Source organism: Gallus gallus, chromosome 4, assembly GCF_016699485.2.
Source record: "Gallus gallus isolate bGalGal1 chromosome 4, bGalGal1.mat.broiler.GRCg7b, whole genome shotgun sequence".
NCBI lineage: Eukaryota > Metazoa > Chordata > Aves > Galliformes > Phasianidae > Gallus > Gallus gallus.
In genome coordinates, this window is record NC_052535.1 from 10,967,145 (window position 1) to 10,994,967 (window position 27,823).

The window sequence follows — 27,823 nt, forward strand, 5'->3', positions numbered from 1 at the left end:
AGGTTTTCTGGGAGGGGACAGCCTTAAAGAGTGGGATCTATCGACCAGCCTCACTCCAACCAGGGCTGCTCCTTGACAAACAGGGTGCAGGTGCTTTGGTACTCACACGTGAGGAAAAGCGTGGTCTCATCCACCCGGACAGCCTTGGGCTTGATGCTTAGGTCCACACTAGCTGTGTCCAAGCTGCGCTGGTTCGTCTTGGCGTTGTAGCAGGAAGCTGAGCGGCAGTGGTCCCGCAGCCAGACAAAATCAAAGCGCATCAGGGTGTCTGCATACCTGAGCTCTGCCAAGAGTCACGCACAGAAGATGCATTGGTGTTAACAGTGAGGAAAAATAAAAACAAAACACAAAGAGCTTACAGGTTATGACCCACTTATAGGAGATGCAGAGCCTGTTAGACTTAGCACCTGTTTGTGCAAATTAGCTTGTCACATGATGACCAGGCAAAAGATCAAGTGAAGAGCATCACTGGCAGTGATTTTGCCATAGTCTCCTATCTTACTACATCCACAATCAGTCTCGTCCTGCAACAGGAAGCAGTATGGTTAACAAACATGCCTACCTTCTCTCTTCAATGAGTAGTAAATTCAGAGCTACCCAGTAGCTGCTGTATATAACAAGGTTCCCCATGCCCATGTAGCTGCAGACCCCATTGCACAAACACAGGTAACACCAGCCAAACATTCTAAACCTAACACACATTACAAACAACATCACAACCTCTAACTCCCACTTAGCATTGAAGTCCTCACCTTCTTGCTCCCTCCAGAGAGAGCTTAGGAATACCTGAAGTCCTTTAGAGGGAAACCAGAGCTGGCACAGGCAGCAGAGAGCACTTTTTGCTCAGCTTTGACATCTAAGTATCCAGGCAGTAAAACAATATTCCTTTTCAGAGGACCACTTAATATGAAATATTAAGCAATTCCCTTTTGAGACAGGCTTACAAGAGACTCTAGAGTAGCAGCACCCTCTGACCAGCCTCAGCAGACAGCACCAGGCAGAGGCTGGATAGCTGCAGGTAACAAAGACCATGGGGAAATGTGTCTTGATTACAAAGCTATGTCCAAAAAAACCAAACACCCAAAAAAAACAATAAAAACAGAGGACAAGCTGACCTTAGACTGCATTTATAACCAGTTTACTTCACACAAAGGCATGCATTCCTTGCTTTTTCCTTCAGCATTCTCACAGGGAGAAACAACTTACATCAAAAAGGCTTGCTCATGCCACCCAGACATACAAACAGGTTGCATACAAGCCTGCTCTAACCTACTCACTTATTATAAAAGACTTACTGCCAGCAGACAAACCTGCTCCATCCTGCCTTTGGGAATTCCCAAAGGGAACATAGAACACCAATTTCAGCACACATCTCTCTAAAAAAAACAAGGGCTGTTTCAGAAGGGAATCACTACTGGGGAAACAAACTTGGGAAAATCTTGCTCTTCCCCCAGAGACCCAAAAGCAGGCTCAAAAGCACACACCTACCTAAATGATCACCGTGTAACTGCCAGGCACAGCTGAGGGACTCCGGGGCTGTGTGATGCCAGCGAGCCACAGCAGCAGTGAAGGTCCTCCTGCCGCAGGACGGCCCCAGCAAGCGATGTCTGGTGTGTTGGCAAGGCACACTGAGCAGGCATGCCAGCCTCCGGCACCACATCCTGAACAGCCAGGAGAAGAAGAACAAGGTGAGTCAGCTGTACTGCTGTTCTGGGTAAAAACACGTAGAGCATGCAGCCTTCTCCATGAAATCAGGTGCTGCACCCTTGCTTAGGTCAGCTGCAGTGAATACTTTTGTAGACACCACTGCTAACGAAGGCAATAAAGACAGCAAGTGAAAACTCCTAAAAAAAACCCTAAAAACTGAGTGTAACGAAAGCAGCAGGAAATTCAGCATTAAGGCAGGTGATGAATTTTTAAAACAAATAAGCTAATCCAATCAGAGAACATCAGTTGGAAATAGGAGGAGAAACAAGGACATCTTGTTTATTTTGTGACCAACATAAACTCCAGGAGAAAACTGTCCTGAGAGAAGTAGATAAGATCCTGAGATTTATCAGGCAAAGTACTTCCAGAAGAGACAGCTGGGTGTTCATAGCCCTTTACAAAACACTGGCAAAACCTTATCTGCAGCAAGTCTTGTCCTCCCTCTGGTCTTCCCCACACTGAACTCCCCCTTGCTGGACAGGGCTGTAATCATCGGGGAAGTGGAGAAAAGTGACCTTGGATAGGAAAGCAAGTTATAGAGGAATCAAGTAATTAGGTCAGTTCTAGAAAAAGTATGCAAAACAATGAGGAAGAAGAACTTTTACTGCCAAAGGACACAGCAAGCATGGAAGAGTAACCAGGCATGGTTAACGTTTGATCAGAGACAAGAAGGTGAATTCCAGAGGTTGGTTCATAACAACACTTCAGGACAATAAACAAAAGCAAAATCCTGCAAGTTTTGAGACACAAAGCTGAAGCCACACTAAGCACTCTGTCATGTGTTCATCAAGTTCTGGAGGTCAGGCCTAAACCCAGCAGAATTTTAACAATGCTTTGATCTGAAGCACACAGAAATGCAGTATCGCTAAACAAGACACAGGCACACAAAGAATTTCTTATCCCGCTTTTCTCATTTGCCTTCATTTTCTTATCTGAAGAGTACAGACGTTGGTGCCCCAGCTGTCTAACCTGCTTCTCCACTTCATAGGTGACTTAGTGCAGAGATGGTGAAAGTTAATAAGAACAGTAAAATCAGCACAGACGTGGACATTCCCAGAAAGTTTGCTGAGTATGAAAAAAGTAGACTGCCAATCCCAGGGGAAAAAAAGAAAGTAGAAACTGTTCTATAAAGATAACGCAGCTTGAGATTAAGATGTAAGTCATTGAGTTGTGTGAGGTGCTTGGCCTCAGCCTGTGTACCACTCACTGACAGTTTCAGAGCTGCAGAAAGATCGTTCCGATTCCTATGGCTGCTAAAGTGCAATATGCTCTCCTCAGCAGGCTGCATGGAATCTGGCCGCCTTGCAAATCAGCTGGATTCAGGTTAGAAGCTCTGTTTAGCTCTGCACACCAGGCAGAGGAGTGCTGGCTGCTCCTTGCTTTCTGCCTGACACCTGCAGACAGCAAGATCTCTGCTAACTGATCTTGCACCCTGCAAAGCTCCTGGATCTCCTTCCAGATGCTGACTGAGCTGCAGCATCCTGAGAGTCTCTAAAACCTTCAGTGCAGATAAACTGCACCAGAAAGTCAGGTTTTGCAGAAATAATTTGGCATCTAGTTGTGCCAATGCTAAGTTTTGGAAGAAGGCTTTACAAAATCCCACCACTTTGTAAAATGAACGTAGGAAAAGGAATTAGCCAAAATTGATACACAATAACTATGTGAAGGAAATCTGCAAGAGGACCTACAGAGAACCAGGAGTTACCAATAATTGCTGGGTTTACAAAGTTTAAAGAAATGAGTTAACTCACCAAACCAAGTGTTAACACTCAGGTTACTTTAAGACTATGCTTTGTGAACGGAAGATGAGTCACTCCATTTTGGCTTTTGGATCTCAAGAATATCCACCAACTGAGAGAGCATAAAAAAAAAAGAAGCTTGTTTGCACACGCCTGATATCTCCTCACACAGGACACAAAGCTGATAGGAAAAGCTCATCCATAAATCCATTTAGAAAGTGGCCTCTGCCTGGGGCAGCTCCAGTCGCAGTTATCTCTTTCTGCACATGTTCTTTTTTATCTCTGTCTTCTCCCAGCATCAAAACTTACCAGAGAATAAACACAGGTAATGGTAAGCGACCCAGACATTTAATCTAATCACTGAGACCTTTCGCTTCTCTGCTGGTCTTCCTGGAAGCAGACACCACAAACAGCTGAGAGAAGCCATAAATTAAACCTTTCCAAAAGGCATTAAAACTAAGAGGAGTCGAACACACAAAAAAAATCTGTACAATTAGAGAGAATTTATATTTTGTCTTCGAGCTTTGTTTAACAAAAGCTAACAACACTCTCCTGGCTGGAATTAGTTATGTGAACAGCTAACTCTGTCCCCTAGTCCTCCTATTTACCTCCCCACTGCACTTCTGATCTTCATGTTGCCTACATCACACACACCTTACCTGGGTACCTGTGCAATACAGCAGCTGCAAGGTTCCAGGACCAGATTTCCCTTGAAATCCACAAAGAACAGGCAGGATGAAGGAGAAGACACCAAACTACCCTTCACGTGAAGGCAAGTGGAATACGAGATAGGAGAGAGCTTCAATTTCCAACTCTGCCCCTCTGCCAAAGGGAGGCAAGATCCTGTGCAGACACTATACACGAAAATATCGTTTGGCTCAACTTATCCAAGAGCCCACCAGCTGGTGAATGAGAGACAGGAGCACACACACAACCCACCGCAGAGCTGACAGGCTGAGCAGGGCTGCAGGGAAGGCAGAACACTCAAATATACCGCAATCAGAGGTACAGCACAGGGCTCCGGGGAGAATAAAGAGGAGAGAAATGCAGTGAGAGCAGGAGGAAGGAAGAGTGGGCCTCGTCTGCCCAGGAGGCTTCCCTCAGGGTATCCCATCACAGCGACTGCCCCGACCTCCAGAGGTTTCACCGCTGCCGATGCAATAAGAATCTGCAGTAACGGAGTTGGGCTTTTTAAAGCTCCGAGATAAGGAGCTACAACTCCACGCTGAGCCAACAGCTGGAAAACAAACAGTAACCCAATATTTCCACCTATAAATACGTATCTAGGAGGAGAAAAAAAAAAAAAAAGGAACCACACGAACCCACAGCGTTCACTCCGCTCTCAGCAGAATGCTTCCAGGAGGACAGCGGCCTGCAGGCACCCAAACCCCACACGAGCACAGATCGGCGAGGCTGAAGAAGACCACCGACCCCAGCTCAGCCCCAGCCTCCCCCCGCCCGTCCCACAGCAAAGCCCCTCGCAGAAAGGGCTCTAACGGTGCGGGGACCTCCGTAGGACCGCAGAGGGTGGAAAGCTGTTACCGAGTCGCTTCACGTGCCTCAGCGTTACCTGGGGACGCGGCGCGGCCGGGCGGAGGCTGCGGGCTGTGCCTGCGGGGCTCCGGGCCGCTCCCCGCTTTGCGCCCGCCGCTACGCGCAGCGCCGCGTTCAGCGCGAACAGCGGGAGAAAGCGCGGCGATAAACAGGTGGGAGGCCGAGGCGCAGAGCGCCGCACACCATAGAGAGCTAGGAAGACCTGAGAGCAAAAAGCGTCCGGGCACAGAGAGGAGAGGGCTGTGATAGAGAGGCTCCCGCCATAGAACGGGCCTGAAGTGCGGAGAGCGCCGCTGGCGGGGGCGGAGAGAACCACAGAGCGCCCCGCCGAGAGACCATAGAGAGGAGCGTTGCGGGGTAGAGTGTCACCGCAGGGCTCTGCGCATGCGCAGTGCTGTGAGTTGGTCCGACGGTGCTGCGTTCCGAGGCTGCGGGTTGGGGTCGCGGTCGGACGTGCGGAGGTCTAACTTTTCAGGGTAACACCTGCAGATTTTCATACCGAGAAGCAACGGCTCGCGTGTGGGGCGCTTAGGGAGGCGCGAGGCAGGCGGCGGAGTCGGTCCGGCCGCTGGAGGGCCGCCTCGTCCCGCCGATAGCAGCCGCCGGGCCTTTCTGTCCTGCCGCAGAGCAGCTCCTGAGGGCGGGTTACGGATGCTGAGTGCTGTGGCTGCTGGCGGTGGGCGCAGCCCTCGGGGAGCTGCTCTGCAGGGCGGGCCCGCAGGCGGCACACATAGCCGCAGGGTGGTGGCACCGGAGCTCCCGCGGTGGAGGCACTGAGTTTGTTTCTGTCCGGGGTGTCACTTCATGGGACAGCCTGTGGTTTCAACGGCGCCATCAGCAGCAGTAGCACAGCCCCCCCCCCCACCCAACCCTATCATAACATGGGATGTAGTCTCAGCAGCGCCGACCCCTGGCACCATATCTGCACTCGCATGGACTTTCACCCGTGCCTCTCCAAAATTAAGGCATTCCGAGCCTGCTTTCTTCCTGTGCCATCCCTGAGTGATTGCATATCACCACAGCTCAGTTTTCCAAGCTTTTGTTGTGGGTTTTTTTTTTTTCCCTCCTTCAGGAGAGCAATGGGGAAGGCGCCTGGAACAGGCAGAGGAGGCTGGCTGGGCTCTGCTGCTTCCCAACAGCTCAGTGCAGCTCCCAGAGGAGATGAACAAGTTAGTCACTCACTGAGCTCACAGCTGAAGCATCTCAGCCTCCATGAGAATTTGTCACCAGCCCTTCCTGGGCTGCTGAGTACCCAGAAGAAGGGGAGAGACTGGGGATTTGGGGGATATGCTTCCTGTGCTGGCTGACGGCGCGGGCAGCAACCACTGCGAGGTCATGGGGCTGTTCTTCACCTCAAGGAGCAAGGGTGGCATGGAGCTCACCAGTGCTTATGGTCCCAACTGATTCCCACTGCATAGGAGTTTGTATGTTGAGAAAGGGGGCGCCAGGGAGCTTTCTAGGGATTTCCCTATGAGATTCGGGAGCTGGGAGTTTTCCCCAGTTTCCACCCGTCCTTGCAGCAATGCCTTTTGCTCACGTGCTCCTCCCAGGGTCATAAGTGGTTCTTAAAAAAAAAGCAACAGCCCACACAATGCTCTTCCCTTCCCTAGCCGGGTGCTGCTGACGAGATACCTCATCCGGTCCTGAGGGTACAGAATTAGCCCTCCACATGGGAAAGGCCCTGCCAATCCTGGCCACCAGCTTCAACACCCCAGGGCTACGAGGTCAGCAGCACGTCACTGCTATGCATCCTACACGTGTATCCTCCAGTCCCTTCCAAAGGCCTGATGCAAGATGTTGCTATTCCTACTCTGCTTGTGGGATTTCTTGGAGGTCACATTGCTGGTGCTGATGTCAAGTGATGTTTTCCTTGACGTGCAAGGTACGCGCAGGTTTAATCTTTAGGCATAGCTTTGTACTGACAAAAATTGGGGGATATTTCCGCAGTTCAGGACAAGGAATTAATGTTTTACAGGAAACACAGCAGTTTCCACACAAGCTGCAAGAACAAAGAAAGTCTGAGTAAATTGGGGATATTCCTGGAAGTGGCTTCTGGAACAAAAAAATACTAAAAAGGGCCAGTGTGGGTGTAGGCACCGCGTCATTCTGATGCACAACCACCCAACCTGAATGTCCAGCACAGCTAAACCCATTACTACCTGTAATGCCATAAATGTGATGGGAAGCACAGCAATGACAGAGTAGTATTAAAGTCCTAGGCAAACATAGCAGCTATGGATACAGAAACAAAGGAAAGAATCTGCTTACCTTCAGAAAGCCACAGGTATGGAGTGATCTCCAGCAAAGTAACTTTGCTTCCACTGCCAACCCTTAAATGAGGTCTGGGAAGGGGTGGATCCTGGCTCCACCTCTTCTGGTCAGTCAGGTACGTTGCATGCACCTGAGCTCCCATGGATTGGCCCTGTCTTCTCACCAGGTGTTCAATCACTGCTTCAAGCTGTGACTTAGCATTTCTGCTACACCACTCAGGAGCACAACTCAACCCAACCAAAATGGCCACGTCAACCCAACACGAGTGACAACCTAACCCAACACAAACTAAATCGTGCAACCAAATACAACCCAATCAAATATACCTCAGTGATGCAACCCAAACCAGCCTGAGTGATGCAGCCCAGCCCAGCTCAACCCAGCTTAACAAAACAAAATCGTGCACAGCACAGCATGATCCAGGAGGACCTTTTAGAGAGGTCCAGGGGAGAAGGGTCCATGACTGTAGCTCCCCTTGCTGCAAGGCTGTTGCAACAAAACAGCAGTAAGAGCAAAACAACTTGTACCAACCAGGACTGCACCTCTATACTGTGAATGACTGAAAGGTGGCTGAGTGTTGAAGACATGAGGTGGATTTTCTAATAATTTAAGTTAATTTAAGCCTCCTTCCCCTCCTAATCCTCCCTTTCCATGGACAAAGTCACCTCCAAATGTCTGTCTCTCGCAGTGATACTGGACAGTGTGTTTCAAGGTGATTGAAGAACCAGCCAAAGGGGCAGAGCCCAAATCCCCTTGGGGACTTGCAGTCAGCGCAGAGAGCTGATCTGCCTGGTGCCAAGGAATGCATCACGTACCCATGAAAACAGGAATAAATAATTATTTTTTTGACTTGTTTCAATCTTTTAAAAGTTAATCTAATCCTCTGCCTCTTCTTTTTTTGTTTTTTTTTTCTTTTTTTCTTTTTTTTCTTTTTTTCTGGTTATTCGAAGGAAGGAAGGAAGCCCAAACTCGGATGTTTATTTGTTCTGTCCTGGCCGATGTTCCCTTGGTCGTGCTCCAGTGGCCGATAAACTGGCAGGGAAGCAGAGCGTGGAGCACGGCAGAGCCTGGGAAAGGCCGGGACCCCGCTTCCCCTGCCCTTACGTCATGGTTTCTCTCTGATTAGCTTGGCCTGGGGGCTGCCAGCTGCCTTCACTCCCTTGTCTCCTCCATGCCGCCTGTGCTTGTCAACATGTCCCTATACCTGAGATGTGGGTGGGAAGCATGGGAAGGCAGCACAAGGCTGGACCAGCAGCATGATGGTGGGATGCCTGGAGCTGGTAGGGGTGGAGATCAAGAAGAAAGTGCTGGAACACCACAAGTGACAAGCTCTGCCTGGTTTATGGGACCTTTATGAGGGGAGCAGTGCAGGTATCTGCAAGGATAGCATCTCCCTGAAGTCCCAGCCTTTTCTTCTGAGTCCTGTGAAGTGGCTGGAACCTGTGCTTCATCCTGGTTTGATCCCTAAGGGATCAAGGAATGGGGGCCTTGTGAGCACCATGTGTGGAGAGGGGCTAAAGACCCCTTCCCACTCCCTTTCTAACCAAGATTTCCACCTGAAAAAAAAATCTTCCTAGCAAATTAAAACAAGGTGGCTGGGCCGTACTCTTCAAACAGGCTTTCACCTTCTTCTCCTTTAGTCCCAACCATGGTCCAGGCTATACCACTGGTGGGTCCTGCTCAACTGCAGTGATGTCTGAGGCCATTACAGACCTCTGAAGTTCTTCTGGGAAGAGCCCCCACCCAGGAACATTGGGGTGGGAGATAAATTTGAAAGAGTTCAGGAAGCTCTTGCAGGATGAATGGAAGGTGCTTCAGGGAGAGGTGAGGTGGGAAATCATGGGACAGAAGGCAGCTGGGGAGGTACTCTGTGTTTGAAATGGAGAAATAGCTACCAATGCTCTTTGCTTTGGAACAGAAGAGGAGCCCTGAAGTTAACCGAGTGCTTTGGGGATCTTCTCCTTAGGAGAGGATGGTGCAAAATATGAGTGTCCCCTCCTTCCCATCTTCTGCTGCTGTCACTGTGCAGAAGAGAAGAGAGACTTTAACCCAAACCCCTCCGTGGTTTCAAGCAGCCACCCAAAGTCCCACATCCTTTTGCAGATATGGGCACCGGGGTCCTAAGAGGGATACTCAGGGTTTCAGGTCACCCCCAGTCACCATCCTGACTCACTGCCTGCTGGCTCAGAGGATAATACATAGCTTCAACACTGCTAATTGGAGCTCTTTCCCGACACTTCCTCCTCTCAATCTTCTTCTACCCTTAGTTCTGCAGAGTCAATAAGTGAATTCACATTAAAGCAGAAGTCTCTGCCAGTTCCCCTGTATCTGCAACAGCCAGGGGGACTGCAAGGAGGTGGAGTGAATCCTCCAGTCCCCCAGGGATGGGAGATAAATCCCCATGGCTCTCCCCTGCCCAAACCTTCTCCTGCTCCCTCTCCCTTTGCACTCCTCTGTTTCTCCTCCCCAGTTCTCTCCCAGGTCCTCAGCAGACAGCTGCTAGTGATTTTCCTCAGTCAGCAAGAGCCAGGGCTGGGTGATGCCTGCAAGCTGTGCTCTAAGGTGAAGGGACCCTTAAAGATTCTCTGGCCCAACCCCGTGACATGCACATCTGTCACCAGCCCCATTCAACCCAACTTTGAGCACCTCCAATGATGGGGCATCCACAACTTTTCTGGACAACATTTTAAGGTTTCACCATCCTCAGTGTAGAAAAAAAATTCTTCCTTATTCCAATCTAAGTCTCTTCTGTTTCACTTTAAAGCTGTTGCTACTCATTCTGTCAATATAGACTGGATCATTGTCCTACTTGCAGTCTGCTCTGAGATAGTCTGTGCTGAATATACTTAGGATCGTGAGATCTTGGGGGATAGCAGCCAGCTCTGGCCATATCTTGGACATCTTCTACATGTCCCAAAGCATGGGAGCAGGAAGGGTCCTTCCCAGGTGGCTAGGTGGCTGCAGACCAAGAATAAACCATCATACCTACCGGAAGGGGAAACTGAGTCAGGAGCCATGAACTAACCTAATTTCCTGATTTCCATGAATTAGCCATGCTTTTCCACGGGGAGATGGGAGAGATGGGTCTTTGCACTCCCAAAATAGCCTCATTTGGAGCATGGGGCACAGCATTTACCCTGCCTGTGCATGTGTTTGTGCACTTGGCACCAGCCTCGCATTTCTTTATCCCAGTGAATGGCCCCGCAGAAGTTTTATTGTCAGAAGGGCAGAAATTGGGGCCAACCCTAACCTTGTGAGCCCCCATGCTCAGCCCACGCTGGTAGGACAGTGCAGAGCAGTAGCATCCCTGGGAGCATCCCTGCTCTCAGCACCTCTGGGAAGCCCTGGAAGAACCAAAGGACAGCCTAGCTTTGTGCAAGGAGCTTCATTCTCCTCCTGTCCTTCCCCAGGCCACTATGGGGCTTTGTGCCCAAACCTTCCACAGCCTCCAGCAAAAAGATTTTAAGACATGGAACAGCAATTAAGGTTTCACAGAGGTTTCAGCATTGCAACACCACGAGTTTCAGCAAATAATTAGGACTGTGGCTTGTAGGCTGATGAGCTGCTGATTCATGGGTCTGACTACCACCCTTTGCTGGCAGCAGCTCGGGTCAGTCTGGAGATAGTAAGGGACAGCCTCTGTTTCCTGATGTGATGGAGATGGGACCAAACAACCCATCTGGCTCCATCTGAGAACCTCAGCTTCCCCAGCGGTGTCTGCACTTTGGTGGCTTGCTTTCAGGCTTGGTGCAACCTCTGCTCCACTGTGTGCAATGGGTGGACATGCCCAGGGACTCTGGGGGGACCTCATGAGAGCAGGACCTCACTGCTCGGCCCCAGAGCGCTTAGGCAGGAGAGGCTGAGCCTCCAGATAACCACTGTTATTTAATTTATTTTTTCTAAATTAAAAAAAAAAAAAAAAAAAGGAAGGAAGTTAATAAATAATGTAAAGTGGAGAATGCATTAATGAAAGAGAGAGCGAGGGAGAGAGAGGAAAAGAGAGGAAGGGACAGGGCAGAGTGAGAGCACAGGAGGGAGGAGAGATATTCCTGCCTATATCGATTGGATATGATTACATTAGACCTATCAAATATTCATACTACATTCCACAAGAGGTCATTGTGTGTGTTTTTCCAATTTAGCTCTGCCTTGGCGCAGGGAGCAGGCTCTGGGTGGGAAAAGGGCTGTGCCAACATCTCCAGCCCCACAGCCCTGGGGCTGTGTCCACCAAAGTGGCACTGGAATGGCCTCAATTGGGATGAGGGGACTAGGGCTGGGGTGTTTGGGGTGGGGGTGAGGAGATGCTGCAGGAGATGCCATCAAACCCACTTGTGGTATTCCTTTGCCCTGGAGTTGCTGCTGGGGCACTGCAGCCTCTAGGAAAGGCATTTCTCTCACCTGTGCCTCAGTATCCCTGTGAGTGATGCCTGGCTTGGCACGTACTCTGGCTGCAGAGCTCCAGGGATGTGTCCCTGTCCACCAGGGTAAACCAAGACATGGGCTTTCCGTGAATGAGACATGGTGGCCGGAGGCAGCCCAAGGCCACCCCATCCTCAGACCCCATCCTTCCCCAGGCAGCAATGCTGGAGACGGCATTGAAGAGACTATGGTGCTCCTGCAGGACTGGGAAGCTGAAGCTGTACCAAAGGCTGGATTTCAACACAACCCCATCCTGCTGCTTAACTCTGTGTGTGTCCTCAGGGGATGCCCACCACCTTCCCACAGCATCCCCGTGTCACCATCCCCATATCCCTTATCCCCGGTTTCTCCACCAAGGCAGATGCCCCCCACCCTGGCAGCCCTGGACCAGAGCTGCGTTTCTCTCCTTACATTAATAAAAAATTTTACAGCACGGTGGCAGGAAATGCATTTTCAGTTCATCTGCTGTGGCTATTAGATTACCAGGAAATGGCTGGCTGGCTGGCGGCCAGTGGCTCCAAAGGGCCGGCGTGCACCCAGCGTGAGGCAGAAGGCAAGCGCACCATCCCTGTCCCGATGACAATGTCCCTGCTGTCCTCATGGCATGCCAGCTTGTCCCTCCCCCCAACACTGCCCCTGTGTCCTATCCCTGTGCCTTTGCACTGGATGCGGTGCAAAGGATGCGGAGATGGATCTATCCCCCAGTTTGGAAGAACTGGGAACGCTTGGAGCATCCTTCGACAAACCTTTGGTCTTGTCTTAAAGGCAGCAGAGCCCAGAGCATCTTGGCTGTGCTGGGAACAGAGGAAGAAGGGATATTTGGGACTGGGATGTACATTAAGAAGGGAAGAGCTTGGTTATTCCACACTGGCGTGTTTTGGATCACCGGGATGGAGGCAAGAGGAGCATCAGAAGGAGTTAAATTCATGTTTTTGTTAAAAAGCAGGGTCAGTGTGGGCTATAAATGACTATAAATGGCTATAAATACCTGTGGGGTGACGGTGCTAATGAAGGAAGGGAATTGCCAGCAGCCCATGGAGAAATGAGGACCAGCAGTGGTGGTTGGACACGGTTTTTAGGCTAGGCTCCTCCTAGACGTGCCCTGGGCTCTCTGTGAGTGAACAAAGCAAGGTCCTGCTGCTTTGCAATTGGTTCGGTGGCCCTGGTGCTCTTGGACCTTCCTGGGACCTCCGTTTTTGGGACGACCCAGCAAGAACCTTGAATGGGTTCACAATGGGTGGGAGATGGGAGAGGACACCCAAGAGGAATGGAATGAAGGATGGAGACGAGGTGAAGCAACGGGAGTGGAGCATGCAAGGGAGCAAAGTGTGGGGAGAAAGTAAGGTCTGAGCCTTGCTGAGGTTTATTAAAGTTTAACCGAACAGAAACCCTGGTTTGCGTGGAGGGGACCAGCTATTTTTAGCTGTGGGTAGGATGTCAGCACTGAAAATAGCCCGCCACCAGATCCTAATGAAATCCTTCTCCCTTTGGCTCTCACCCGGAGCGAGTTTGGAGGGGGAGGATCGCTGTCACACCCGCAGCTGAGGAGCTCCTGACATTCACAATGACTTGCCTTTTTTTTTTTTCCTTCTTCTTTTTTTTCTTTTGCCTTTTCCCCCCCCTGTTCTTCACTGGCTCTGCCTTACGAGCAGAGGAGTCACCAGCCAAAAAAGTGAATGCGGGGGTGGTGCTGCTTAGCTACGGCCAAATCCCAGGCAACATGTGACCAGATTGGCAATTTAATACCAAGCCTTTCTCCCCTGTACACACGCGTTCAAGTTAAAGTGACATTGAAATGGGAGCTCCAAGGGATGAAGGCAAAGGAATAGGGTGGAGCTGCCCTCCTGCTTCATTCCTAGGGATGAGTTGTGTCCATCGGGTTGGGATTGGAGTGGGAAATGTACTCAGGTGAGGGGATCTGGGTCAAGGTGTGGAGCCCCGTGGAGCAGCACTTGCTGTGGTGTTCAGCAGGGCACGGGGAGAAGTGTCTACATTCACCAAAATAAAAGCACGAGAAAGGGTTTGCTTTTTTCCCCCCTGCTTGCTGAGCAAAGGAACAGCACGATGCAGAAGGGAAATGATGATTCTCCCCTCCCTGTGCAGCCGTCTGTTCATTCTGTGCACAGTGGGGTGGATGTACCTGGTTCCTCCTCACCGAGGCTTGTTTTGGGATCCCCACATCTCTCACCCTGGGAGAATCACAGCCTTTTAATTCCTCCCCAGCACTTGCTGCTGCTTCTGAAGAGCTGCTGGTGCTGTCTGCCTTCAAGTGGCTTTCACATAATACAGACTGTCAGGCTAGATGAACATCACCGTCCCTTCTGGCCCTAAAATCTGTGAATCTAGAAATTAGAGGGCACCAGCACGTCTTTGTTTCTGCCTGATTTAATCAGGGGAATCGTGCGTTCTCTTCACCCCCCTCATTCCTTCTCCCCCTGCATCGTCTTTAACTGAAGATGAATCTTCCCTCTGCTGGTGCCCAGGTCTGGCTGAGAGCACCAGAAAGGATCAGACACCTTCAGCCTTGCTCTGGGATTTTCTCCTCCCTGGGCTGATCACAGCAGCGAGCTGTGATCTGTGTTCTGCACAGGGGGACCAGGCTGCTTGGAGGCTCTCCTGTCTGCTTTAAATCCCAGCTGAACACTTCAGGCTCCAGATTTAGCCCTTTTGGCTTTGCTAAAGCCGGTGTGATTTCCTACATAGATCTAAAAACCTTTTTGAGCTGTTACTGAGGATGGGAAGACAGATAACTCCATGCTGTCAGCTGTCCCAGGAGGAGATGCTCCAAAATAAGAGCAGAGAACGGGGCCTGGGGAGCTATTTAGGATGGGACCCCAAGGGTGCTGGAGGGGTTAAGAGGTAACAGATTCCAGCTGGGAGCAATGACCCAAAGGGCCGTAGGGGGAGGTGGGATCGGCAGGCACAGGTAGCGGGGACACGGGGCACAGCAGGGTGCTAAATGCTCTGCTCTCATAGGGAGAGGCTATCATAGAGCAGGGAAGACTCACAGCATCCTCTGTGCTACGACTATGCACAGTCAGGGGACCACATACCTATCCCAGTTGTGACCCCCCCCCCCCCTCCCAGAACCTATTGGAGGATCTGTCCCAGACCCTTCCTTCGGGAACATCCCTCAACTTTTCTCCTCTGCATATCCATCCCAGTTCCCAGCCCTATCTCTTCGGATATGCTGTGGTCAATAACTCCCCAGGAGGCTGCTATTCTCCCTTTGCTTCCCACCCTCCCACTTGTCTCGGCATCTCGGCATTCATGCCTTTCGGCCCTCTCTCGGCAGCAGGCGAGGAATAAAGCGGCGCCGAGCACGACGCGGGCTGCAGGGATGCTGCGAGACAGTGGAAGGAAAGCCCGAATTGCTGCATGCCTTGAGGTGGGAGCGAGAGATCGGGGCTGGGAGAACGGGAGGACGCGCACACGTGCTATTTTGGAGGCGGGCACTGGGGTTTGGGCACCTCGGTCCTTTCTGCGCCTTTAAAACCTGAGCTGGGAGCGATGCGATGGAGAGGAGGGGCTGGTTGGAGCGGGATGTGGCATTTTGGCTGTGGGATGTGATACTGCTGAGGGTCCGTTCCCCACTCCTGGAGCAGCACCTCTGGAAGCATCCCGTGTGGATGGAGGGATGTTCAGCATTGAAATGCCTAAGAATGAGTGTGGACGGGCACATCGATGTACCGCCAGGGTGCCTCGTCACTGTGCTGGGCTCCTGCTGGCACACACTGAGAGCCACTGAGCTCAATGGGGTCATCCTGGTTGAAGCCCATCCGTGGGGCAACAAGTGGCAGGGCTGTTTGTCACCCTATCTTCTCCAGCCACACACCCAGCCTTGCTGGGCCAGCTCTGAACGGTGACCTGCCCTGGGGTGCAGGCTCCCATGCTGCTTGGGCTTGCAAAGGGTGCTGGTTCTTGGTGCCTTCACCCTAATTCCTTGGAGATGGGTCCTCAGCCCCCTCGAGCTGCTAACCTTGCTTCACTCAGCCAGAAAGCACTGCTGGAAAGGATTTGTGAAGGGCTGGGGGGTAAATAGAGAGGCTAGGAGCTCAATTTGGCTCCATAGCTGTGTGCAGTGTCACCAAGGAGAAGCCTCGTGTCCTCGCGACTGCTAATCCAGGTCCTGTTAATTTCTAGGTGAGCCCCAGGGGTGTCACAAGGGTCCTCAGTGTGCCCAAGCCTCACAGAAGGCAGCACAAGGAGGGAGCACAGGGTATACGAGTAACAGAAGGTCCATGTCCTGCTTGGACCCGGAGTTTGAGGGATTTTGATCCTAGGATAACAGCGGCTGTGGGGCTGATTTTGGGGAGCGTGGCAAAGAAAAGCCCCCTTCCATCCTATCTGAGCTTTGATCGCTAATTTGGAATCAGCGTGGACTTTCTGGCAGCGTAAGAGGTGGACGGCATCCAGGCTCCCATTGATGCCTCCCAAATACCCAGAAGAGGTGACTGGGACCAGGGAGCAGGTGACAGTGCCCGAAGCGCAGTGATTTACGCATCAAGGTGACAGCACAGGTCGATGCCATCCCCTGCTTTGTGCTGCCAAACCCAAGGCGCTTCCGACACACCGTGCCCGTGGTGATGACAAAATAAACCAAACCCACGAGTGCCGATGGGATGGGGCTATATGGGGCTGTCCCCCGTGTCCCCCGGGGCCGAGGAACGGGGACGGCGGGGCTGTCCCGGTGGGCGCGGAGGGGGGAAGCAGAGCCGGAGAAGAGACGGAAATGTTTAAATAGCGCCTGCTGCATCCCGCAGCGCTCGGCTCTGTTGCAGTCATTATCTAGGGAGCGGATGCACAGGGCTCTATGGGGACCGCTAATGGGCCGATTCAATTTCAGCTGGATGACGCCACTTAGGTAAGCATTAAGAGCTCCAGCTCCGGGAAAGCGAGCGGCAGAGAGAGAGAGGGAGAGGGAGAGATGCTAACGGGCAGCACTAAATCCCTCCCTCCCTCCCATCCTCCACGCTGCCCCCATTCACAAGGACTTGCCTGCATTCACAAACCCGAGCCGGGCAGCCCTGCAGGGCTCTGCCTCGCTGCCCCCGGCTGCGGGGCCGGGGGGGGCGGCCGGTGCCCCATGCCCGTGCCGCCCGCCGGCCCCTAGGGCTGGGCACGGCGGATGGAGCGGCGGCGGGGTGAGTGGGGTACGGAACACGGGTGGTTGCGGGGCGTGCGTGGGGTGCGGGTCACGCGTGGAGTGTGGGATACGCGTGGCTGCCGGTGGCGGTGTTGGGTCGTGGGGAGCATTCACGGGGATCCACGCGTGAAGTGACGGACACGAGCGGGGTACGCGTGGGGGGCTGCAGGTAGGGACCTGGCCATGCCTGTGCCCATGCGTGGGAAATGAAGGGGTCCTGCACGGAAGAAGCTCCCTCTATTCCCACCGGAGCGCTCTGCAGAGCTCATCCCCGGCTCGCAGCCACCTCCAGTGGCTGTAAATCATTTGCTTTTACGATCCTTCCTCCGGCCCATTATCACACGAACTTTATATGTTTGGGGCTGCTGCTGGTCATAAAGCTCGCTCGGTTTCCGGGGCTGGCGTGCCCGTTTGGCAGGCAGGGTGCGAGGAGGAGGAGGCTGGAGACACGCTGCCCTGCTCCCCCCAGCGGGCAGGTAGGCAGGGAGGGGGTGGCAGTGCCGTGGGAACAGGGCAGAGACCTGCTGCAGCCCCCCGTGCCTCAGGCGAGGAGCAATGGGAGCAAGTGGGGTTCTGTGGGGCAACAGCAGGGTCCTCACTCTGGGTGTTCAGTCCTCCTTTCCCCCATTCCACTGGACCAGGGGACCCCCAGCTCCTCCATCTCCCTGTGGACACCCCAGCTCGTGTTTGCTCAGGCCCCAGAAAGAGACATTTTGTCTAACTCCTACATCTGGGGACTGTAGGTCCAGGAGCGCCTGGACCCAGGTTCAGTGCCATGGGTTCTCCAAGGAAATGTTATGTCCCAGGTGCTGCATCCAAGTCCAGGACCCAGATCCTAAGTGTCCAGGTTGCAGTGCGCTGTATTCCTATTGCCAGCTCCTCTCTGCCTTCTGTCCCCCCCCATGTTGCAGCATCCTCCACGTTTCTCCTCCTGCCTAAGCCTGTCTCTACTTCTTGCATGTAGGACTGGGTGGGAGTAGTTGCCCTTTGGCTGCTCTCAGTATCCCAGTTCCACTGTCTCCATCTCCACAGACTCTCTGCTGTCCCAGGTCTCTCCCTTTGGGTCACATTTCACGTTCAGCCCCCCATGTGAACCTGCCCAGAGCCCCCAGTCTGCCTGGTTTGAGTCCTAATGCCCAAGCATCACCAAACCCAGCACCCAAATGAAGGGGATGGAGACTGAGATGTGAGGAGCTGCAGCTGCACTGGGTGTCAGTCAGCCTAATGCCCCTTGAGATGGGATCCAGGTCCTGAGAGACGCAGGAACCCACTCAAGCTGCTATGCTCCCTGTTGCATGGTTCCATCTGCAGACTGAGACGCATCACATCTCTTCAGGAGTCCAGGGGGCTGCAGCTCCTCAGCCCATGCTTCAGTGACAGTTTGGCTTGCATGGCCCATTCCCATCCTGGAAACATGCTCTCACAGACTATTCTGGGTTAGCCATGCCCTCCTGGCTCACCTTGTATTCCCACTAAAGGAACCCATTCCTAGTCGGCTGTGGGTATCCAACAGTGACCCACTCACCACTCACAGTGCTCTGCATGGGGCAAGCATCTCGCTCAGGGTGGCTTGGAAGTGGGCTCCTTGCAAAGGAAAAAAACTAAAAAACCCACAGATCTAAGCAGACTGCTTGCATTTTCTTTCCGGGAGGGGGGATGGGAGAGGGCACTTCTTGCTTTAACTGTCAAAGTAAGTTGCCTTTGCTTTTCCTGCTCTTCAAGGTCAGCCTTAGCTAATGAAAATCAATCTTCCCTCTGCCTGTCTCTGCTGCATGAGCAGATTTACCTGTGGCCCCTCACCTACTTGCTGGCCTTTGCTGGCCACACGAGCTCCTATAGAACAGCCTTCCTGTGGGCACTGTGACAGTTCTGGTGTCACCCGCGGATCAGATGTTTGATCTGCCAGGGAAGGGCTTTGTTCCAGGGAAGTTGGCCGTGCACACAAAGCACATATCCAACTGAAATCTGGACTGGAAGTTCTTGGGGGTACTGGCATGCAATGAAGCACATCCGCATGGCTGCTCCATTTTTGCATGGCAGCTTTGGTGCAGGAGCAAGGCAAGCTGCTTATATCAGCTTTGCCTTTGGGGTTAAGTAGAAGTCTGACTTTTTGTGATGGGGATTTGAATGGGAAATCCGGGTGCTGCACTGTGAAATGCGAGGTCTCAGGGAGTCCCAGTCCCTGGCCAGGCACACATTGCATTAGTGGTGATTTGTTGCTGTTGTTACTTGCAATTAAATGTGTTTGGTTCCCCTCCTTCCCTGTGCCCCTGGCTCATGACAGTTTCCTGAGCTGGAGATGCTGTTCCAGGCTCTATCATTGGATAAGTCTCAGCACTGAGCTTCCCCTCCTCTAAGGAGGACAGGCAGTGCCCATTGGTGCTGGCAGGAGTTGGGGAACCTTCCCTGGAAGGACACAGAGCATGGGGAGACGCTGCATCCACCTGAGCCAAGGGACATGTCTCACTGTCCCAGAGTTTGGAAATGTCCAGCCAACATGTTCCTGGGCTCAGCAGCGCCTTGAGCTGTTTGTTAGGAATGAGATATTAGGAAGAATTTTTTTACTTAGGGAGGTGAGGCCCTGGCACTGCTGCCCAGAGAGCTGTGGGTGCCCAATCCCTGGAGGTGCCCAAGGCCAGGTGGGATGGGACCCAGGGCAGCCTGAGCTGGTGGGGGGCAGCCAGCCCATGGCAGGGGTTAAAACCAGATGGGCTTTGAGGTTCCTTCTGACCCAACCGTTCTGTGATTCTATGAAATTCATTAGGAGTTCAATGGGTTGTAGGGATGGACCGTTACGAAGCATAATGCGAATGTTCTTCTCTCTTCCCGCCGCATCCTTTAGGAGTTTTAGATGTGCCCTGATGCCGCAGGCTCCCCCAACTCCTGGCGATGCAGCTCTCTTCCAGCGTGGCTGAACTCAGCTGTGACGAGACGATGGACCCCCCGGCTGAGGACTTCCAGCAGGTCCTGTCCATCGACCAAATCCGCTCCATCCGTGCCAGCAACAACTACGTGGAGAGGCCAGCCACCTGCTTCCAGCAAGCACGCTCCAACCCGTCCCTCTCGCAGCCGCCGCACAAGCAGGAGTGGACTCAGGACCGCCTGGCATCCTCCACGCTGCAGGACCTGCACCGCAGCCACAGCCAGCAGCCCCACATGCCGCCCTTGCAGCAAGCCATGAGCCACTCCAGCACGGCCAGCTCCGTGTCCCAGAGCACCACGGCCTCCGAGCAGCGCCTGCTCAGCGCCCTGACGCCGTCCCACTCGGGCCACTCGCTCATCCGGACGCAGCCCAGGGCCGGCGAGCTGAAAGCGGAGGAATCTCCCTTGAAAGGGGCGGTGGAGAAGGGCAGCCTGCACGGCGGGCACCTCTTCGTCTGCGAGGAGTGCGGGCGCTGCAAGTGTGCCCGCTGCACGGCCGCCCGTGGCCTGCCCTCCTGCTGGCTGTGCAATCAGCGCTGCCTGTGCTCCCCAGAGAGCCTCCTCGACTACGGGACTTGTCTCTGCTGCGTCAAGGGCCTCTTCTACCACTGCTCCAGCGATGACGAGGACACCTGCGCTGATGACCCATGCTCCTGCGGGCCGGGCTCCTGCTGCGCCCGCTGGGCTGCCATGAGCTTCCTCTCCCTCCTCATGCCCTGCCTCTGCTGCTACTTTCCCACCTTGGGGTGCCTCAAACTTTGCCAGCGGGGTTATGACGGCCTGAAACGCCCCGGCTGCCGCTGTCAGACCCACACCAACACGGTGTGCAGAAAGATCTCCTCCTCCAGCGGCACGCCTTTCCCCAAGGCTCTGGATAAGCCGGTATGACCCTCCTGGGGAGGACAAGCAGACGATTCCTTCTACTCCTCTCCCCTTCGTCCCCATCCTCCTCCGGCTGCCCCTGCTCTGCAGTGCTCCCCTTGCCCCCTGCCTTCCTCCTAGGAATGAGACTCAGGGTCCCGGGGCCATGGCTTTTCCCATGGGAGGAGGAGCTGGGGCCGTGCATCCCAAGCTAAAGTCCTCGATGAGCCTGGACCTGCTCTCTCCTTCCAGCACTTTTCAGGGGTGGTCTCCATTTTCTCCCACTGCCTACATCCCTTATCCTCCAGGTGCCGCAGGGTCCCACCAAGCAGCAGCAGCCTCCCTGCCTGCTGGGAAGCCATCAAGAGATGCCAGCCAGATGGCACCTCATTTCTCCTGCCTCCAAGAGGAAGGGAAATTGTGGGAAGATTTCAAGCCTTTCAGCTGCTGCCCAGCTGCAGTGAGGGGAAGGTTCCCCTGGGATGTGATGGAGAGCAGGATGCTGGTTTGGAACAACTATTCATTTCTCCATGCCTGGAGGTGAAGGGTCTTCCTCCAAAGTGCAAACCATGGTGGGATGGGAGAGAAGATGATATTGTCAACCATCTCCATCCCACCACTGAGCAGATGCAGCTCCCTTTCTGTACTTCCAGGCTTGTCCTCGAGGTAGGGTGAAGTAGCCATGGGGACAGAGCTTTGTCCCACCACCCTGTTCCCTAGATCTGCCTTCTGCCTGTCTGGTACCTTCCACCAGCACTGAAATCACTTTAAAAAAGTCCCCAAACCCAACTATCAACAGCCAGCTGTTCTCTCCCTGCTGCTTAGCACTGATCTGAGGTGGGGGTCCTGTTTTGGCTTGGGGAAAACGGAGAGTTGAAAGGGGTTTCCAGAGATGGGACCCCAACCTTCCTTCCCTGCAGAAGTTGCCTTTGAGCCCTCATCTTGCTTTCCTTGGCCATCAGTATGCCACAGCACTGTCACTGCTGAGGGTTTTCTGTAACAGTGGGGACGGGGCTGAACGGAGCCCTTGGGCTGGGCCATCTGCAGACCATGATCTGGGGTCAGTGCTTCATGGTTTATGTGCTGTGATGCTAAAAAGCCAAACCCATTGCTGCAGCTGTGGGTAGATCCTTTCAGACCTGGGCTCAGCCCCATCTCCGCTTGCCACTGGTGGGTCAGGGGAGCTTGGAGCTGGGATTACGTCCCAAGGCTGTCACTCCTCTGAGACACAAGTGTGTGCAGAGGGAAGTAAATGGTTCCCCTGGAGAAATATATGCAAAGTCTCCCTTGGCTTCCTCCAAGACTCTGCTGTCCAGGGCTTGCCCATCGCATTCACTCAGCCACTTCTTTCTGTAGAGTTCTGTGGATCTATTTTTGTATATATAAATATAACGTTAGGATGGCTAGGACTATTACTAATAATATCCATGATACTGCTGTGAATGGTGCCAGATGCAAGGTTTGGCTTCCTGGTACACTTCCACATTCTGGAAGATGATTTCCCAGTCTGTTTATCGCTAATCCTAGACCTTGAGTTCCTTGGTAGTCGGGAGAGGGGGAAAGGGAGGTATAGAGGTTGCAGAGAGGGAGTAGGATTTAGTGCTGGCTGTGGGATGAGCCAGGAGGTAGCATTTCTTGATGGGATTCATCTTCCCATACATTTTCTATCTAAAAATCACAGCTGATCCAAGCTCCCTCTGTTGCAGGAAAAAAAAAAAAAGCAGTTCCAGGGAGTGATTCATCCTCCTCAGAAACATTAATTAAACTGTGTGCTGCTGGTGCTTGACTCCTTTGATTCTAAGGGAGTACATGTTGGTGGTGTGAAGGGGAGGTGAATCCCATCCCTGGTGGGGAGTTTGTGGTACGGCCATGACCAAAATCCTGATCCTGGTTTCACCCAGTGCCCAAAGGGCAATGATGGAAGATGCTTCTAAAGATGCAGAGCCCACCTCCGTGAGTGGTAGGGAATTCAGGATGATGCTGTGGCTTACAGCAAGGATCTTGTACTATTAAGGAGGGAGGAGATGACGCCTGTGCAGTTTTGCCATTTGGGTTTTAAGGCAATGACCTTTTCAGATGGTAGCCTGTACATGTCTGTACCAACACAAGATCAGTCCATCTCTGTGGCAATCAATTATAAAATACATCACAAATGTGTTTATCCATATGACAGCAGCTGCTTGGCACATGGATATTGCCAAGTAATGTTTGGGGGAGAGACTTCCACCAAGAGGCATCCTTCCTTTTCTGTTCACGTATCTATTGGTGCTGATGAAACTCATTCCTCCTAAAAAGTGTAAAACTTTTTTAGGGGAAAAAGTCCCTTTTTTTTTCATTGAGGATTTGAGGAACTGGCTCACTTCAACAAGAATGGCAAATAGTTCATTGAAACTTTCAGAAGAAAACTAATGAACAGAATTTTCCAACTTGCTCTACTTTGATTTTTTTTTTTTTCCTTCCTCCTTTTTAAGTGGAGCCGTCTTATAAATTTAGTTACCACCTCTGTATCTCTGCAATTCATTGCTTCCTCTCCTGATGGTGGAATGACTCAACATATGAAGCTTCATCATTTTCACGGCCTCTCAAGTCATGCAGGCATGGGGTGATCTCCTCCGGGTGCTGGAGCCATAGGATGAGAAGATGGCTGTCCAGATACCATCTCCTCGGAGCCAGTTTGGCTTGGTGTAGTGCAGTGAGGTGGAACCCAGCACTACTATTGCAGCATATTTACCTTCAGCAATTGGTAGGAGTCCAGGATGCCGTCTACCTAATGGGCTTTTTCTGGGTCAGCACGGAAGTTCCATTCCCAATAGGGAATCATGCCATAGCCAGAGTGCAGGGCTGAGGAGTCCGGCCAGGTCTCTTGAATGTCTCACCTCCTAGAAAAGCCAAACTCATGAGATACATTTTATGGAATATAGGGCACATAGAAGGGAATTGGAGAGGGCCCAGTTGGGCACAGAGGGCTGTCAGACCATGCAGAGCCTCAGTTGGACGGTGTTGAAGGTAAAACAGAGCCATGTTGAGGTCTCATAGTTGCATGGACTGGAGATGTTCAGAGCTGGTATTTGCCAAAAGCTCTCTGAAGATGCCAGCTCCAGTTCGCTGAGCCCATCTGGTGTCAAAAAGGCTGTGGGTAGCCTCTGATCGTGTTTATTTTTCCTGAGCTTTTCCTAATGTCTTCAGACCAGTTCCATCCTGTTCCCTTCCCATTTCTGGCTGCTGGATGGTTCAGTTTCCCTTCAGAGAGGGCTCCAATTTTGGTTGGAGTTGTGAGCCCCTTTCCTGCCCCACCCTGTAATGAGTCAGATAGCATCTGCTCCAGATGTCTGTGTGCGGCTGCTTGCCCTGACAGTTTGGGTCTCTCTCTGTCCCGACGTGTCTTTCTTGGTTTTCTGTTTGGAGAGTCGCATGACAAGTCCTCTGTTTTCCATGCACTCCTGGGACCTGACAAGGATGGAACTGCTTTACAAGAGAGCGTTTCTCCACGTGGTGCATCTGTGCTGGTCATGGGCTCCTTCCCCAGGAAACATGCAGGGCTTTAGGGCAAATTTAAGGAGAGATGCTCAGGTGCCAAGGAGCAGGAGGTAGGGCAGGAGCTGCTGAGCAGGACCTGAGCTCCCCCTGCTCTGCTCTTCCCATCTTCTCCAAAGACTCCTGACGGTGCTTGCTCTGTGCCATGGCTTCTCTCAGCCCTGTCCCCCTCCTTGAATACCGTGTGATCGGTCCCAGCACTGTTGAGGAGGAGTCACTGGGAACCAAGCTGAAGCACACGTCCTATCCCAGTTCCCCCAGTCTTCCCAGTGAAAGTAGGTGATGCTTGGGGTGTAGCTCAGGTTGGCACCCATCCCTGGGAAAGCTTTTTGTTTCACACCAAAGCTGCTGCCAGCCAAGGACATCAGAAAACAGCTGGCAGGGTTGGATTTTGGGGGGAAGGTCTTCGAGATTGGATTCTCAGATTCCCATAAAATCCTGTTGAGTCAACTCTCCCCTATCCTCACGTATGATCCGAAAGACTGGTGGGGAAGTGTCATTGGCCAAAAGATGCCAAAGCACAAATTACAGTTTATCAACAGCTGCTGTAGTGCAATAAGGAGTGATGAACTGGGTTTACACGAGTGGGATGCACCAGGAAGGAGCATGCCATGCCCCAAGCTTGCTGTTTCCAGCATCTGCTCTGTTAATTTGCTCTCTCTCTCATTCTGGTCCATGGGTTTTTTTGAGGCTGGGGAACACTGAGAGGTCTTTGGATATCGGAAGGTCTCTCTTTCTGTGATCAGTACACAAGAAACTTAGAGAAGAGATGTTCCTCTATCCCACCTGAAACCCCATTCTTGGTCTTCAATGGAAATGAAGTGAGGCTTGTCTCCTAGGAGCCCACGGAGCCCACTCCTCTAGGATACGTACAGCAGCTGGAGGTGGCTGGTTCAGATCTGAAGCAAAGCTGTGACCTCCTATGGGCTCACATGCTTCAGGTTCTTTCTCGGTGAGCACCAGGACCTTTTGCAAACATCCAAAGGGCTTCAAAAGGAGCAGAAACAAATCCTCCCCGATGAGTTGCTGATGCAGCTGGTCCCCTCCTTCCCTGCTGAAGTCCCTGTCCACCTCCTCTTCCTCTTCTTCCCGTCTCCTGGCAGTCCCCTCAGGCCTTCGTGATGCTCAGTGGACAGGCAGCTGCCTGCCTCCCCAGTGTCCTCAGCACAATGCTCTCCCAAGAAGACAGGTCTCCTTGGCTTCAAAGGAGAGTCTCATACCAAGAACCGAAGCCTCTAATTCTCCATTTAACTGGTACAAAGGCATTCTGTACAGTGTGTAAAGAGATCCCTCCCTGGCTGCCTTTATTTGGGTTCCTTTCTATAAGGTATAATACATGTTTATAACCTGATGGCTGTTTTTTTTTTTTTGACAATACTCTTGTAAATTTAAAAGGAAAAAAAAAAACCAACAAAAAAAAAACAAAAAAAACCAAAAACAAAAACAAAACCCTCTAAAAAAAAACAACAAAGTATTTATTTCAAAAGTTTATTTTAAAGATAAGAAAAAAAATAACCTATTTATTTTAATGCACCTCCTTCTGTTTGGTTTTCTTTTCTTGCAAAGCTAATAACTGATAACTGAACCACTGCTGAGATGAAAGAAGTAATTCTACGGGTGGCTTCACAAGCCCACTTAGAGCAACTATTCAATAAAAATATATATTAATTTTGAAAGTGTCTGCTTGTCTTCGTGACAGCCAGGGCATGACTCAGGCTCCTGCTTTGGCAGGGCTCTGAACAGGTGCTGGCTCTGCATATGCACTGCTGGCACGGGATGGGTGTTGGTGGGGATCCTTTTTGGCTCTGTGACGTCTCCCCTCTTCTGGTGCTTAACAAAAACCTTGAAAATCTCAGTGTTTGACTCCCTGCTGTGGCTGTTCCAGGTCCTTGAAGCATGGTGGGCTCCTGGGCAGCAAAAGAAGGGACTGAGGTAAGACATCCCTGAGATCTGTTGGGGTTTGGTCCCCAAAACACATTTCTGAAGCCCTTTCTGGAGTGCGTCCTCTAATGCCTCTCAGCATAAAGCCTTTTCTCGCGCTGCTTCATTGGCTTTGGAGCCTGTCTCTGGTACCAGAACATGCTTTCCAACACATGTGCCAAGGCCTCACCACAGCAGTCAGGATCTGCCTTGGGGTTTTGGAGGACAGATGTGAGTCCAGTCCCTGCTGTGACTCATTCTTCCCCTGCTTCTAAAACAAAAGATGACTTTGGGCCATTTGTCATTGCCAGAGTCCCTCTTAGGCACAGCCAACCAGTTCGGTTCCTAGACGCACAGCTTGTTTTAACTATGTTAGAGCCTTTTCAGTTTGTATAGTACCACCTTCCCATTCCTACCCTGTCCCCATCAGTCCATGCCACCAATCTCGTGGGTATCTACAGATCTTTATGAACAAGGCAAGGCAAAGAATGGTAATGCAGATTAACAGAGAACCACGGGCAAGTGGCCCACAGGCCATCTGGAAGAGGTAGTCACCACTCACTTGGACACTTTCATTCTCTTGTACAGAGAAATTCATAATAGCCCCATGAATCACAAACAGTCCTGGTGGTTGGGCCTTCTTCTTAGAACAGGTTGACTCTTTAAACTGCATGATCTTTGCTATTTGCATCCTAGTGAAGACCAAGCGCTCTACAGGCTCAAGTTTATCCCAGACCAGCCGGTGTTGGCACTGGGTCACAGTCACGTAGTGGTGCCACCAGGGTGACCGAGCCACTTTTGCTGGTTTAGCTGAGAATAATAAAACACCTCCTCTTGGCTAACGCCACCCACTGACATTCAGACCTGAAATGCCCTACGCCGTATTGTCACAGCAGAGGAAGCCCAGCTCCATGAAACCCTCCCTGCAGCAGAAGTGTGTTCCGCCCTTTCGGTGTTGAAATCCTCCCTTCGGAGGGAACAAAGCCAGGCTGAGCTCAAATCTCTCCTGGATACTCAGGTGTGAGCCAACGCTTTGCTGGAGCCGGGAGCCCACCATTAGCCAGCAGTCCTTCCCAGCCTGAAGAGCAAGGGTAGGCGTCTGCAGCTGAGAGCTTGGCTGTCTAGACAGCAGTAAGAAACGGGCCCTCTTAAGGACTCATTCATCTCTTCCTAAGATGGCTAAATAGGTCAGATGACTCATGCCCTGAAAGCGCCTATTTCTCTTTGCTGACTACAAAGGGGAAGGAGCTTGCAGCAGCTCTGTGCTGAAGACGGCTGAAGGCAAAGGATCTGAAGGCAAACCTGCAGATCCAACACGCTGTCTGTGACTTCATCGGTGACGTGGATGGAGCGATGAAGGAATATTTAAATGCCAGCTGTTCATTAACCCGCGCTGAAGGTGATGAGCATGTAGGAATCCAGGCATGCAGAGCTGCACAGGGGGAGGTGGGAGGTCAGATCTCATTTCCACCAGAGGCTGTCGGGACCAGGGAGTGGGAATTTAGGCTGGAGGAATTTGCTAAATGGTTTCTCCACGACCATCAGCGCCTCCTAGGTGTTCCAGTCATCCTTTAGGTAGGGCTGAGGGCAGCTTATTGCCCTGCAAATCCCTGACCACTGCTCTGAAGAATCCAGTGCTGGTGGGTCTAAGCAGATGCCAGATCACAGTCTGGTGGTGTCCCTGGCTCTGCTTTGCATACCAGTGCTCAGGGATGTTTGGGACGTGGGGCCTGGAGTCCCACAGTTTTGG

The 27,823-nt window shown here is 52.0% G+C and overlaps 2 protein-coding genes and 1 long non-coding RNA gene across 15 annotated transcripts in view; 2 read left to right on the forward strand and 1 right to left on the reverse strand.

Moving 5' to 3' along the window:
* The window catches only part of TMLHE (trimethyllysine hydroxylase, epsilon), a 20,161-nt gene extending 12,853 nt beyond the window's left edge, over nt 1–7,308 (reverse strand). Inside the window, exons 1-5 of one of the 11 annotated variants that reach the window (XM_046940025.1) lie at nt 4,106–4,611; nt 3,459–3,558; nt 1,489–1,661; nt 1,311–1,376; nt 107–283 (exon numbers count right to left, since the gene is read on the reverse strand). In XM_046940025.1, coding sequence (XP_046795981.1) covers nt 107–283; nt 1,311–1,376; nt 1,489–1,660 — 415 coding nt within the window. In that variant the 5' untranslated portion in view covers nt 1,661; nt 3,459–3,558; nt 4,106–4,611. Of the gene's footprint in view, nt 1–106; nt 284–1,310; nt 1,377–1,488; nt 3,021–3,458; nt 3,559–4,105; nt 4,612–4,768; nt 5,283–7,268 lie in introns of those variants that run through there. The other 10 variants (XM_040698836.2, XM_040698833.2, XM_046940024.1 and 7 more) reach the window with 10 other exon arrangements.
* LOC124417918 lies at nt 5,385–8,518 on the forward strand. Its single transcript, XR_006939158.1, has 2 exons — nt 5,385–6,882; nt 8,226–8,518. It is a non-coding gene; the product is annotated as an uncharacterized LOC124417918 (long non-coding RNA).
* Nucleotides 8,519–14,980: 6,462 nt separating this feature from the next.
* On the forward strand, nt 14,981–25,829 carry SPRY3 (sprouty RTK signaling antagonist 3). 3 transcript variants are annotated; one of them, XM_015278316.4, is made up of 2 exons: nt 14,981–15,078; nt 19,679–25,829. In XM_015278316.4, exon 2 carries the CDS (start codon nt 19,726–19,728, stop codon nt 20,644–20,646), a length of 921 nt encoding a protein of 306 aa, XP_015133802.1. In that variant the 5' UTR covers nt 14,981–15,078; nt 19,679–19,725; the 3' UTR covers nt 20,647–25,829. The 3 variants fall into 3 exon arrangements, with proteins under 3 accessions (XP_015133802.1, XP_015133801.1, NP_001073204.2); XM_015278315.4 differs by lacking the exon at nt 14,981–15,078 and adding an exon at nt 16,455–16,834; NM_001079736.2 differs by lacking the exon at nt 14,981–15,078 and adding an exon at nt 16,455–16,554 and having other exon boundaries at nt 19,679–20,646.
* Nucleotides 25,830–27,823: the final 1,994 nt, after the last annotated feature.

What these genes read in the sequence shown, in the direction of transcription:
- SPRY3 (XM_015278316.4), top strand. Translation starts at nt 19,726, where the DNA reads ATGCAGCTCTCTTCCAGCGTGGCTGAACTCAGCTGTGACGAGACGATG.